A 13,053-nucleotide genomic window follows, 5' to 3' on the forward strand; every position below is an offset into this window, starting at 1 on the left:
GAAATGCAGGATGAGTCTCTAATAGAATTTCCCTGTTAGCAGGCTGGATTTTTGGGGGGGACTTTCCGTCATGCCCCCTGCTGTTGCAAGTGAATGACTAGAGAAACTGAACCAGTGGCTCTGCGACCACACTGCCTGGCTATATGAAGTGACGTGCGACTCTGTGTTGACTCTGTAGACACTGACTGCTGGCCAGCCACAGTGTGACCCTCTCACCCAGTATGAGAAACTGGGAGAGTGCTGCAACATGTGCGGACCTGGTATGTGGACACCGAAACAAAAAAACAGTCGACATAACATTTAAAAAAAAAAAAAAAAAAAAAAAAAGAATCTGAAAATGTATGATGACATACACCTTAGTGGACAAGCTGTAAACAGGTTGGAACCACCAAAAATCTAGTGAGTTAAATTAAAAGTGGCAAGACTGAGTGAACCCTACCACACTTTAAGATTTAAACGTTTCAACTATTCCTTCCCGTCTGGTGTCACCACGACGAACACATACTGTAATTGGGACAAATACCCTAATCATTCATGGCATTGTCGTCTGAACAACAACAGGCACTAGCATGTCTTCGCTGAGCACCTGTCCGGAGCCACAGTGCCCGGTCTGCGACCCGCACGAATACCAGGATAAGCACACCAAAGAGTCCAAGTGTCAGCGCCAGCCGTTCTGTGACCCAAGTGAGACACCGTGACCCAGACAACGTCGTGTGATCATGTGGCCAAGCTCACACCTGTTCTGCCTCTGCTCTCTCTCAGATTTAGGGTTCCAATATCCCACGCACAACAGAAAAAAAAAAACTGTCTGCTTGTGCAAAGCGGGATACCACTGTAGCACTGAACGATGTTACCTGTGTGAAAAACACAGTGTCTGCCAACCGGGACATGTGGTTAAATCTGAAGGTATGGCTCATCCCTCCCACGCTGCTGAACAGTTTTTGTTGGTGTTTTTTTTTTTTTTTTTTTACATGGCGAAATAAAAAACATTGTCTGTCTTACTAAAACTATGACCGGTCTCTACTGCTCTACACTTTCAGGCACTCATTCTGAGGACACTGTGTGTGAGAAATGTCCTCTTGGCACATATTCCAATGAAACCACAGCATCTCAAGAATGTAAAAAATGGACAGAGTAAGTAGAACTCTAGAAGCGGAATGCGGAATACTAATACTTTCTTGAACCATTTGGAGTGTGTCTCTCTATACTCAAAATATTAAGCATTCAGTAGGGAAGTATGCTTTCATTTGCTGTGATGATAATGGTGTGCGTTTCCTATCCCATTCTTTGTAGATGTGAGACGGTGCAACAAATTGGAACGGACACATCTGACAATATCTGTGGTGAGTTCCGCGCCGGCATCATGCGCTCGTGAGTAAGATCATTGTGCCTCGTGTCGGCAGCTGTTTGGTTTCGACCACTCATCGCAAAACTCTGGAGGCAAGGAAGTATTACGTCTGGCGGTTAAACACAGATCTGTGGGTGCAGGTGTGATATTGATAACTTTCGCGGATAAAACTTTATAAATGTGAAGCAATGCATTTTTAATATACAAGTGCAGTGGTGTACTTGGCTCCCAGAGCTGGGAAGTCATGGCGCATGTGGAGTTTGCATGTTCTTCATGAGTCCGTGTGGGTTTTCTCCGGGTATTCCAACTTCCTCTTGCAGTGGAGAGACATGCACGTTAGACGAACTAGCAACAGTAACTTCTTTCCTCGACGTGAGTGTGTATAGTGGTTTGTGTCTACGTGGTCCTGTGGATGGATTTTGAATGAGTCTGGTAAATTGCTGTCTTTTGTTCTCTTGCTTTACAGGGCCATCCACACGGAAGCATTTGGGTTTGATTGCCCTTCCTGTCGGACTGGCCATTGGACTTACTGCTGTTGCTGCTGTGTGTGTGTATTTGAGAGGTACGGTGTGTTCCAATTATTTGATTGTGTAATGATTTGTTTCGTTTTGGCACTTCAATTTGACGAATCCTCTCGGCCTTATGTTTTTGTCATAGCTAAACGTGCCCATGGAAGTTTCAAGGTAAAGCAAAACATTCCTTCTTTATCACGTTTTTATGTTGTCACGTTTTAAAAAATTATATTGATTACTAGGCTTGGTGGGGAAACTTCTGTTTTCTTTGCTTGGGTTTTCCTTGTTCATACATGGATGTATTAACATTCATACATGCCAAAGGTGAAGGTATTGGTCCTATTAGTAGTCTGAGCCAAGTGCTTTGGCACATCTGCTGTTGCTGGTGTAAACAACAAATATCATTGAATTACTATTAATTAATTGAAGTACTTTCTTGTCATGTTTTTTTTTTTATTCTTAGCGTATGAAGACACCTACAGGATTACTAAGAGGAGGGGTCACATGCTGAAAACTTGAATATGCTAAATACCTAAAACTTGTTCCAAGTCCTCTGGAAAATCAGGCGATGCAGCCACCAAACACTGCAGAGTTGTGCGACATTGGGAGTGTCGCCCAGTCATGAGAAGTTTTTGTAGGACTGCTGAAACCAAATTCAAACCAATTTTGCAACCGCGGTTGCAAGGAAACTGATTTCCTTTTTGAAAAAAATGTGGTGTTTCAAACAAATGAACATCAGCAGCCTGAACAGCCATGTACGCCCATTTGTGTGGCATCTGTGCACTCGTGCCACATGCCACATACAGCCTCATTCCAGTTCAATCAACAGTACTTGAAGCACAACTGCAGCTGAACTCTTAATGCTGTGAATGATTGACACGACTGTTTTTGTTCTTCAGCATTACCTTTTAGGGTCTTATGAGAGAGACGCACTTTGACAGCAACGCGCAACACACAGTGCTTTTGTACTACTGAATTGACTTTGGTAGGCATATCTGAAGGATCCAAAACATGTTGTTATGTGGTCTTTTCCAGCAAATGTGGCTGCACTACTCGAGAAAACATTTTTAGAGGATGTCACTGTCGGTGCAGATGTGTCAAGCAGATAGCTCAGACTATTGCCTTGATGATGAGAGCATTTAAATCAACATTCAATTGAGTAATGTAAAGTAAATGTAAAGCCTTGGGTTTTCCACAAAAAAACAGTACTTTCTCTTTTAAAGAAAAAAAGTGGACCAATACCAGCACACTGTATGAAGTTACGCTTTTGGAGAAAAGGAAGAAATTGCTCTGAGACATAAGATTAGTTTGTTTTTGTATTTTTACTGCTACCCACAGCCAGTAAATTTGTTAGTTAGTACTATGTTAAGTAAAGTGCTCTCCTCCAAACAAAAGTGAGGGAAATATTTTTGTTATGTTTTTTTTTACATTTTGTAATACTATATCTTGAGCAGTGCTCCAGTTCTTTATAATGGATATTGTTACTTTCCAAAACCTAAAGAAGATGCCTGTAATAAATGAGGAGCATGTACAAACGCTAGAATGTAGTCTGTAATAATTATGATAATGATAATAATCATCATCATCATTATCATAATCATAATAACAACAACAATAATAATTGAGATGATAATCTCAAATAGTTGCTTTGGACTATAAAACTATGTGATCTGAACTATAAAACTAAATTACCGGGTCTCTAGATCTTTTAATTCTTTATTTGAACATCTTATTGTTGTAGTTGCCGGTATTCACTGAAGCCAGTCATGACGATTTGAGGAAACCACTGAAAAAACCACCAAGTCCTGCCCCAGCTCTCATTTTAACCATTTCACCTGAACAACCCGACGATCCTTTGCCGAGGACCCCTGAAGAAAACGAGCATGACCCAAGCCAAGAGATACTAGAAAGCATGTCAGATGTGGGTTTAACTGAGAAAGGACAATGTGTGGTGCAGGAGAACGGAAAAACAGAACTCCTCTCCAGACAGGAATCGCAAACACAAACATTCAGCGGCTGAAAAGTATGTGTCACTAAGTTTTTGATTGTGATTGTATGAAACTGTGATTGCACTCTGTATGTATGTATGTATATTTGGCATTTCTTTATAAATATTTTTTGTGAGTGGTTTTAGACTGTAGGCATTAGTCATCAATCATTAAACTACAACTACGATTAATTGTGAATGTACAGTATTATTTATTCAGGTTATTTGGATGGTGTGCTTTACGCTGTCATATATCATTTTTATATTGTCATAGGTCTGGATGGAATGTGTATACTTTCAATTCAACATGTACATTCCCGTGTCATTTTAGCTCATATTTGTTGCTTCTGAATAGAATATAAAGTGTAATGATCTGATGTGTTAATAGCAGCAGTTCTAGTAGTAGTTGTCGGGCTGCAACCTAATTTGCTTAAGTCTTTGCACCTGTGTTATACGGTTGTACAAATAAATTAAAATAATGACACAAAACATTTCTCTGTGATTTCTCTCCATTATCAGCGGCGTATGTGAGACAACCATCCACAACCGACCTATTGGCATGGGTTGTGGATGGTTGAGTTGCCAGCAAACAGGCAACTCAAATCAAAGCTATTCCTTCCGAATTTTTAATTGACCACTAACTTACAACCTTTAAATACCAAAACAATGCCAACATAAAACAATCACTCTGACCCATATACATCACATAATATCTCCTCACCTCAATCTTTTTTCTTTTCATCAACAAGATGACCAGTGCAAAATGAGCAGGATATCAGGCTAACTGTTTGATGCCAAGATCCCATTACATCGCCTTCTAGTGTGGCTGTAATAAACCAGCCGCGGTCTCCCCTGTATTGATTCACGATTTAAAGATTATACGCAATGTTTATCACAGTTAAATACCTTACGATGTCCGTGTCTATCGCCGTAGTGCGACCATGGAGAGTTTGCTCCAAACTTGTTTCGCTGCTTCATTTTCTGTGAAATATTCCCAAACTCTAAAAACATTCAATTTGAGTTTTCGAGCCTTTTTTTCTCTCTCTCTCTTAGAGAAGAAGCCCTTTTTCTTCTCTGTCTTTTTGCAGGATGTAAACAACGAGCGACACCTACCCTCAGCACTCAGTACTGCACTGCAGGTACGGATGAGCGCGTGGGGGCCGCAGTGGGATTTTATCATTCAGCAATTTACTATAACAATAACCCAATTTTTGTTGTTGACTAATCGTTGCAGCTCTAATTATTAGTTGTCGTATTTGTACTTAGAAGCATTTGTTGCCTCCGTATTTATTTTCCTGTAGAGCTCTGATGTAGTCCCTCCTGATGTCCTCGCGAGGGTGCTATGGGTCCACTATGACAGTAATGGAAATCAAGAGCTAGAAGGGCTTGTTGCTGTTGCTGTCTGAAAAGTGGCAGGATAAATTCTAGTCTTCCTTTCTGTTTGAAGGGATTTGCAAGCAGAGGTGACAGAACGACAGAATTTTGTTTCCAAAAAGAAAATTTATTTTTATTTTTTATTATTCACGTTCTTATTTCCTGAAGAAGCAGGTTTACCTGTGATGGATTTTAGGAGAAAATAAATCATGGCAACTTAAAAAAAAAAGTTGAATTAAGAGTTAAGTTTGGTTTAATTACCCCACACACACACACACACACACACCAAACTTATGTTTCGAGAACGTATGTAACACTACCTTTACCTTCAGAAGATCTCCCTCAGCGCGGTCTAGATCTATAGCAGCTTAACAGACATTGATTGAGTTGTCCCTACACTTGATGAAAGAAGGTTTTTTTGTTTGTTTGTTTTTTAGTTAAACTCTAAATAAAGTGACTGTGTCTGCTGCCCCCTGAGCTGAGGCCTGGAGAGAGAGTTCCAAAGTCATGGAGCCAAAAAGCTAACAAAGTAAATCCAAGGTTCTACAGAAATGGCAAAAGAGAGTGACTTGTTCGAACAGTTGCTTGTTCTAAGATCACTATAAAGCTTTATCTGTGGAGGCTTTGAATTATTTAAACCACGGTCGGGTTGGATCTGCAAGCTATGCGGCCAAGAGGCTAGAGGGCGCTCAAGTCCGTGCTCTGCATGCAGTACAGCTGACCTTTGCTCTGAGTCTGAGTTGGTACGCATAATAGTTCTCCATCCAAATGTTCAGCACAGTTCTGAGAGATTCTTTCTTTTCTTTTTTCTTTTTTGCCATTTTAATCTTTTTAAACGTGACAGCTTTAAATTGCCAAAGTTTCCCTTAAATATGAACTAAAACTGAACTGAATGTTTTGTCAATATGTTTACAGTGCCTAGACAGATAGATAGATAGACAGACAGACAGACAGACAGACAGACAGACAGACAGACAGATAGATAGATAGATAGATAGATAGATAGATAGATCCTAAAATTAAAATTTTACAATTTTAGATGAGGACTGGGGTCACAGTCTTAATTAACACTGATTTTTGCTGGAGGTTCCAGTTCCAGTTTGTGTCTTTATTTTGCCATAGACAGTCATTTTTATGGACTACCCTCAAATTATTAAATGCATAATAATGCTGTGATAATTATCATCACTTAAGTCAATTAAAAGGTGGCAGGAGCTGAACTTTATTTACGAAAAAATATTTATTCATGTTTAAGACAAAGAAGACATAATTTACACAATAGTGGTGGAAAAATACATCTACGCCTATGTACAAGGACAAAGTCTTTGGTCTCAAAGAAAGTTTGTTGTCGTCGTCGTCGTCGTTTTTCCATGTCACTGCAAAAACATCAGGATCCGTCGCGTCCCTGAGCTTCAATGTGAATTTTTTTTAAAGTGCAAAACGTGTGGAGAGTCTCTGGCCTCTGTGTTCCGGTCCAAACACTGGCTCACACCAGCTCGTGGCTGGTGTAGCACGGCGCCACGAACAGTCCGCTCCTGGAGGCCCACTCTGCCCAGAGCTTCCCGGCCTGCTGCTGAACACTGTCCAGGGGCCTCCTGACACTCTGCGAGGTGGCGGTCTCAGCCAGCGACCAGATCTTGGGCTTCTGGACGGCGCTGTCGTCTTTGCTCTGCGGGCTGGACGGAGCTGCGTCCTCCGCTCTCAGCTCTCCCTTCTCCTGCTGCTTCTCCAGGTGCGCTCCCACCACCGCGTGCGTTGCCGCGGTGACGTCCCTCACGCCCTCCACCTGCTCTGCGCTCTCAGCGCGCGGCTGCTCATCGTCCAGCTCACGCCCGTGCTGCACGCTCTCATCATCGCTCTCCCCGTCCGCCCTCTCTTCCTCCTCCTCTTCCTCCTCCTCCTCCTCTTCCTCGTCCTCCTCGTCTGACTTGCTCCTGGAGGCCCAGCTCACCCGGTTCTCCTTCTTCAGCCGCCGCCGCGCGTTGGCGAACCAGGTGGAGACCTGCGTCAGGCTCATCTTGGTGATGATGGCCAGCATGATCTTCTCGCCCTTGGTCGGGTACGGGTTCTTCAGGTGCTCGTTGAGCCATGCCTTCAGGGCGCCCGTGCTCTCCCTGGTGGCCACCTTGGCCACGCGGCCGGGGTCCTCGAGGGCGCCTGACCGGTAAGGCGTGTAAAAGGCGGCTGAGCGCGCCAGCAGTGCGTGGTGGTGGTGGTAGGGGGAAGCAGCTTTCAGGTCAAAGGCGTTCTGGGGGAGAACAGGAGGAGGACATGCGCGTTAAAAACAAACAAACCACATTGTCATAATACTGTTAAAAATACAATTTCCTCATTTCAATTTCCTTTTTCATATCATTTCAGAGTTCCTATAACTTGAAAAACCACATCTGTTTTGTGTTTTTCTTCCCTTTTTAAACTATTTTTACATGTCATAAACACACAGTGGAGTTCAATAACTACTCGCTACTGAAAGTTGAGGTTATCCTAACAAAAAGGGGGTGAAACACATTTTTGGACAAATCTAAAGCCATAAAATGAAAATATGTCTAGACAGCCTATGTATTTTTAGGGTAATACGGGGTTTAAAAAACAAACAAAACCAAAAAATTTCTCCAAACTCTGGCTCACCATGTGCGCGATGGGCCGGTGGTGCGGGTAGGGGATGAAGCTGTATCCTTGTAGTCCGGAGTAGGTGACAGGGAGACCGGCTGCTGCCATCGCCGCCAGATGCTGAGCCTGCTGCTGCTGTTGCTGCTGCTGCTGCTGCTGCTGGACACCCAGCACTGGGATGCCGGGGTATCCAGCCGGCATGCTGAGGTTCCTCTCCAGGAAAAAGTTTCCAAATCCACTTTGCGACGCGGGCATCTTTCGTTGAGCTGCTGCGGGCTCCGTGTTTGCCTGTGAAACGCCTCCGTACGCTTTATATACAGGGCAGAAGGGGCGGGGCGGGGCGGGGGGAGGGGGGGAGGGTCATTGGGCGATGTGGTAGTAGGTGGGGGGGCGGGGCAGGGGTCCCAGCGGTATTGACTGACAGCTCGGTTCAAAAGAGCCGCAGCTTTCACTGGAGGTAAATCCCATCAAAGCAGCCCTCCGCTGTTCCTTTTAGCGTTCGGCTGGAGGTGCTGAATATGTGCGACTTATCGCGGCACGGTGATTTCTGAGGAGAGCCGGTGGCTTTTTCACTTTAGCTCAAACCTTTTTCTTTTCTTTTCTTTAGTTTTTTTTTTTTTATTAACGCAAAAGGTGAATGAAGAGCTCGGTCACTCAGTGCTCAGACTTTTTTTTTTTTTACCGTCACTTTTGAAAGTTTTTGCAGTTTTTTTTTTGTTTGTTTATTTTAAAAGCTGTGCATAATTTTGAGATTCGTTTTCTTTATGTTCACTTGTTTTAAGTGGAGCGGACGTCGAGTCAAACCACATATTGTCTGGCACTGATCACAAAAATGACCGTTTATTCGTTTTATTTTTCCTTACGTCTCTGATTCAGTTTCGCGCGTGTTGCATTTCACACTTCATCAGCCGCAGATTTGCAGTTTGCAGTTTAGTGGCTGGAGCCCATCTCCTAATAAACAAACAAACGCAGCGCGATTTCTCCGAGGTAAACTTTAGATGGATTTCTTTCGGACGAGGAGAAGTTCTGTTCTGACAGGCCGGTCCGAGTTCTGCCTATTTATTATTTCATTTAGTTGTTAATGTGTGGACCGAATCACAACAAACCGGCCCTTCACATGTCGGATGGATGGCACTGTTTGGGGCGAAGCGCTGCGTTTCAATGGTCCTAATTAAAAATGGTTAAGTGAAACAGGTGTTGACTAATGTATATGATAATTGTGAGATAACAGATGCAAATGCGTGTGTGTGTGTGTGTGTGTGTGTGTGTGTGTGTGTGTGTGTGTGTGTGTGTGTGTGTGTGTGAGGGGGAGGGGGGGCAGGTGGGTCAGCAGAGATAAGAGAAGAAGATTACACTCTTTATTCCGCTGCTCTCCCTCCTTCAAAGGAGCCGCAGCTAAGCTCAGTGTTGCAGTTCAAAGCAGGAGCACACCTCCCTTATCTCACTTATCTCACTGATCACGTTGGCTCTTATATTAACATTATTAGGCGGTCTAGTGCTGTATGGTGACGCAGACACTCTATTCTAACATCCTAAAAGTGGGAACATGCTTCTAAATCGAATTTCTTTGTATTAGAAGAACCTAAATAATAATAAAAAATAATGTATATATATTTTTTTCTTTTTGAAAATATTAATACATATTTCACCATTCCATTTTCTTATAGGTTTTCAAACCTTTCATATGCTCCAGATTTTTGGTTTTGTTTTGTTTTTCTTTTTTATACTCTTCTCTAATACTTATATAATTATATATACAATATAAATGTATCATTTATATATATAAATGTATCATCAAAATATATCAAAAGAACAAAATTAGAAAATAGACAGTATGGAGACACATTTATTGTAATCAAAAGCCATATTTGTATGCACCTTTTTAAATGAAACTTCATTAATAGTACTGTTGCATTTGACACAAAAGCACATGGGACATTGTAAAAAATAAAATGTTTTAGTTTGTGGGACAAAGTGCACTATAGCAAAATTTAGATAAGTTTATGTTAAATTTAAAAAAAAGAAAAAGAAAAGAAAAGAATACCGTATGTAAACTTTGTTTTCCACCAAAATTAAGAACAAGTGAGCATTACTCAAAAAGCAGTGGTGGAAGTGCATTTTAAATTAAAAAATTAAAGGTCGGAGTTTTGGAAACTTCAAAGACATCAGCCATCATATTTTTATAGATCAATTTGCTACTAATGCAAACAAAATCATGTTTTAATAATACAAATTTACTTGATTATTTTATCAAACTTTGGCTGCCGATAAACAACATAAGCATGTGAAGTTGATTCAACGGCTCATTGAAAAAACAGAATCAACGGCTGGTTGATTCTCCTGTGTTTTTGGATTACGACTCGTCTGTGTCTGTCAGAGGAATGTATTGCACTTTCAGTCAGTGTGAAGTTGTGACGTGTCGACTGGGCTGGTTCAAAGAACCGACTCTTTAAGTGAACAAGGGATTCTTTTTTTCCTGTAACACAAAGCAAAAAGAAATGATTATCTCTGTGCTACAAGTGCAAATGGCCACTTCTCCATATCGTTTTCAGCAGGGATTTCAAAAATCTTCCCTTTCCGCAGGTCACACATGGAAAGTTCCCTTCAGACCTGTGGAAGATTTTAAAAACCAGACGTTGGAGGAGGAGAGGAAGTGAAGGAGACGTGGAGTTGGCAGATTCTGCCATGGGCGGGTAAAAGGAGCAAAGTCAAATAAATACATCTTAAATCAGTTAATTATATTATAATTTATTTTATGGCCAAGGTCTGTAAAGTTCAATTAAAAAGAAACAGCAATATATGTATTGAATGATGAGACAAGAAGTGGCAGCAGCTACTTTTAATTTAGGGCTTCACTGAGGACAGCAAAGCATGAGACGGAGGTCAAATGAAATGCCATCAACTGATTAAGGAGGTTTTTATTCATTCACTTTTTGTCCCTGAAAGACGCCGGAGGGGGAAATATTCCTGGAACCGAAATGAGCAAAACTGTACTCAGGTTCTTTTGTTTTTTTTGATTTGTCTCCACTTCACAAAGGTCAAGCTGCAAACGGCAGGACGCTGCCGTCTTGTCAGAAAGTGAAGCTCAGTTAAGAGATTCTTAAAGGGGGGTAGGGGAGGTTTGGTAGTCGGGTTGATGGGGAAAGGAGGAATTTTCTGGGTGGGGTCCACAGAACCTAGAGCAAATTTGAACAGTGGCAACAATGGGCTGAGCAGGGAACAGAGAGGAGGGAGGCTCACGGCATGGGCGGCCCACAATCTCCCAACACAAACAGCTCAGGGCTAGCGGACGTTTGGGACCTTTGTCTCCCCTCCTTCGCTGCCTCTTCCTCTTTGGCCAGCTCCGCCACATTGCAGGCGTCGGTCCTGCTGCGACGGGTCGAGTCAGCGTCGTTTGCCGTAAGGATGTCACTCGTTTACAGGAGAGGAGAGTGACCAAATGGAGGACGATTGTCCTCAGCGCACAAAGAGATACGGGCTCAGATAGCCAAGAGGATGGAATTATCTCCTCCTCTGATAAGTCACTCACGGGGCCAAAAGCCGCCGCTGTATGCGAACGAGCTTGTTTATCTAGCGCGGCATATGTCACATATCGAGCGGCCGCAGGGCGGCCAAGTCACCCTCGAATCAGGGCCAGAAATGCGGAAAGACTTTGTGGGGACTAATGAGCAAGTCAAGACAAAACGGTGTAAGGTGTGACCTCAATTACAGCCAATCCCTTGCCCGCGGGCCAACAAAGGGGGCCGAGCACGCAATTAGAACGACTCATAGGTAGGTGTGAACAAGACAACAAAAGCCTGGGGAGAATCCGCAGAGTCCGTCACACCTCCGGCTTGTTAGTTTATTTTTACGGCTCCACTCGCTCCAGAGGGAGAAAGTTGATTTGAGTCGGTGGAGGGGGAAGAGTTGACTTTGAGGGCCGCGTGTCAAGTCAAAGCAAGATGTGAAAGGACTCTTGCTCTGCGTGTCGGATGAAACTCGAACACCACGAGTTGATATTGGCTATTTGCCACTTTTGTGTCTGTAATGAATCCCAAGTAAAAAAAAAAAAACTCTCTACCGTGACTTACGTTATCGTTTACATTATGATTTAGATTGAATTAGATTCAACTTTATTGTAATTACACATGTCAAAAGTACAGAGCAACACAGCACAGACACACACACACACACACAAACAAACACACACTCACACACATATATAGTGCAAATTGATATATAAGTGTTGCTACAAAGTGCAGATATTAAAGGAGAATATAATAATACATATATTGTTTCAGATCTATACAGAATATAACAGGTTGAAAATATACGGATGAGATTTATATGATTAAATAGTTGTTGTTGTTTTTTTAAACACAAAAAACACCATTGATCAACATTAAAGACAGCATAGTCAGTAGCCTCCAGCGTTGACAATCTAGCCAAGAGGAGAATCTCCGCAGAGGAACAGTGAGAGATAAGATGTAAGAGGGAGAATTCACATTTGAAAAAGGACGGAGAGCCACTTGACAACACGACTACAATGGCCTCCGACTAGAGCTGCAATTTTCCTCGCTAATGAGATTTTCCTGGGGCACCAACACAAATGGAGAGATGTAGGCAAAGTGTGAATGTTATCAAGCGCTCCCACCTCCTCGCTATCTGACCCCCCCACCACCTCTTCCCAGACCCCCTTCCACTCTTTGTCCTTTGTCATTCCCCTTATCAGGACCACTCTATCATTCTCTCAAAATACTCTCGGCGCTGAAACCGTTTGCAAATGTAAGTATGTCTTTGTTGGAGGCTGGCCCGCGGCCCGCCTCCAAACTCCCTCCTGGGTGCGGGCTGATTGACGGCCCTCTGCTGGGTGAGTGACAGGCGGCGGTGCTCGGGCCTGGACGGCCGAGGTGACAGCTGCTGCTGCTGCTGCTGCTGCTGCTGCTGTCTCCCTGTGCTGGGACCCTGTAGGTGGGTGCAAGGCCCAAAGGGGTTTGCCGAGGCCTGGTCAGTGTAGTCATCCCCCACCTCCACCACCACCAACCCTGTGGCGCCCACTGTAGCAGATCATCTTGTTAGTTCGCTGCACTTTGTTTATCTACCCATGAGGAGGGTGTTTCTCTGCACTAAAATGAATAATAAAATAAAAAAAAATAAAAAAAAGTTCATCAGAAATGTTTTCCATTAAACACTAAAATGTTCCCATACTTGTTTAGAACTGATTTACTTGTGTAGACTGAAAA

General features: G+C 42.8%; 2 protein-coding genes across 2 annotated transcripts in view; one reads left to right on the forward strand and one right to left on the reverse strand.

Annotated features, from left to right (window-relative positions):
- The window catches only part of cd40 (CD40 molecule, TNF receptor superfamily member 5), a 4,904-nt gene extending 568 nt beyond the window's left edge, over positions 1–4,336 (forward strand). Inside the window, exons 2-9 of the mRNA XM_076042049.1 lie at positions 179–260; positions 562–684; positions 763–906; positions 1,041–1,134; positions 1,294–1,343; positions 1,815–1,910; positions 2,006–2,031; positions 3,602–4,336. Of these exons, the coding sequence (XP_075898164.1) occupies positions 179–260; positions 562–684; positions 763–906; positions 1,041–1,134; positions 1,294–1,343; positions 1,815–1,910; positions 2,006–2,031; positions 3,602–3,880 (894 nt within the window). The 3' untranslated portion in view covers positions 3,881–4,336. The remainder of the gene's footprint in view (positions 1–178; positions 261–561; positions 685–762; positions 907–1,040; positions 1,135–1,293; positions 1,344–1,814; positions 1,911–2,005; positions 2,032–3,601) is intronic.
- Positions 4,337–6,415: 2,079 nt separating this feature from the next.
- On the reverse strand, positions 6,416–8,109 carry irx7 (iroquois homeobox 7). Its single transcript, XM_076042252.1, has 2 exons — positions 7,850–8,109; positions 6,416–7,469 (listed from the first exon to the last, which is right to left on the reverse strand). Exons 1-2 carry the CDS (start codon positions 8,084–8,086, stop codon positions 6,708–6,710), a joined length of 999 nt encoding a protein of 332 aa, XP_075898367.1. The 5' UTR covers positions 8,087–8,109; the 3' UTR covers positions 6,416–6,707.
- Between the last annotated feature and the right edge of the window lie 4,944 nt (positions 8,110–13,053).

Source organism: Nelusetta ayraudi, unplaced genomic scaffold (assembly GCF_046127955.1).
Source record: "Nelusetta ayraudi isolate G7.1 ecotype Tasmania unplaced genomic scaffold, CSIRO-AGI_Nayr_v1 ptg000070l, whole genome shotgun sequence".
In the NCBI taxonomy this organism is placed as follows: Eukaryota; Metazoa; Chordata; class Actinopteri; order Tetraodontiformes; family Monacanthidae; genus Nelusetta; species Nelusetta ayraudi.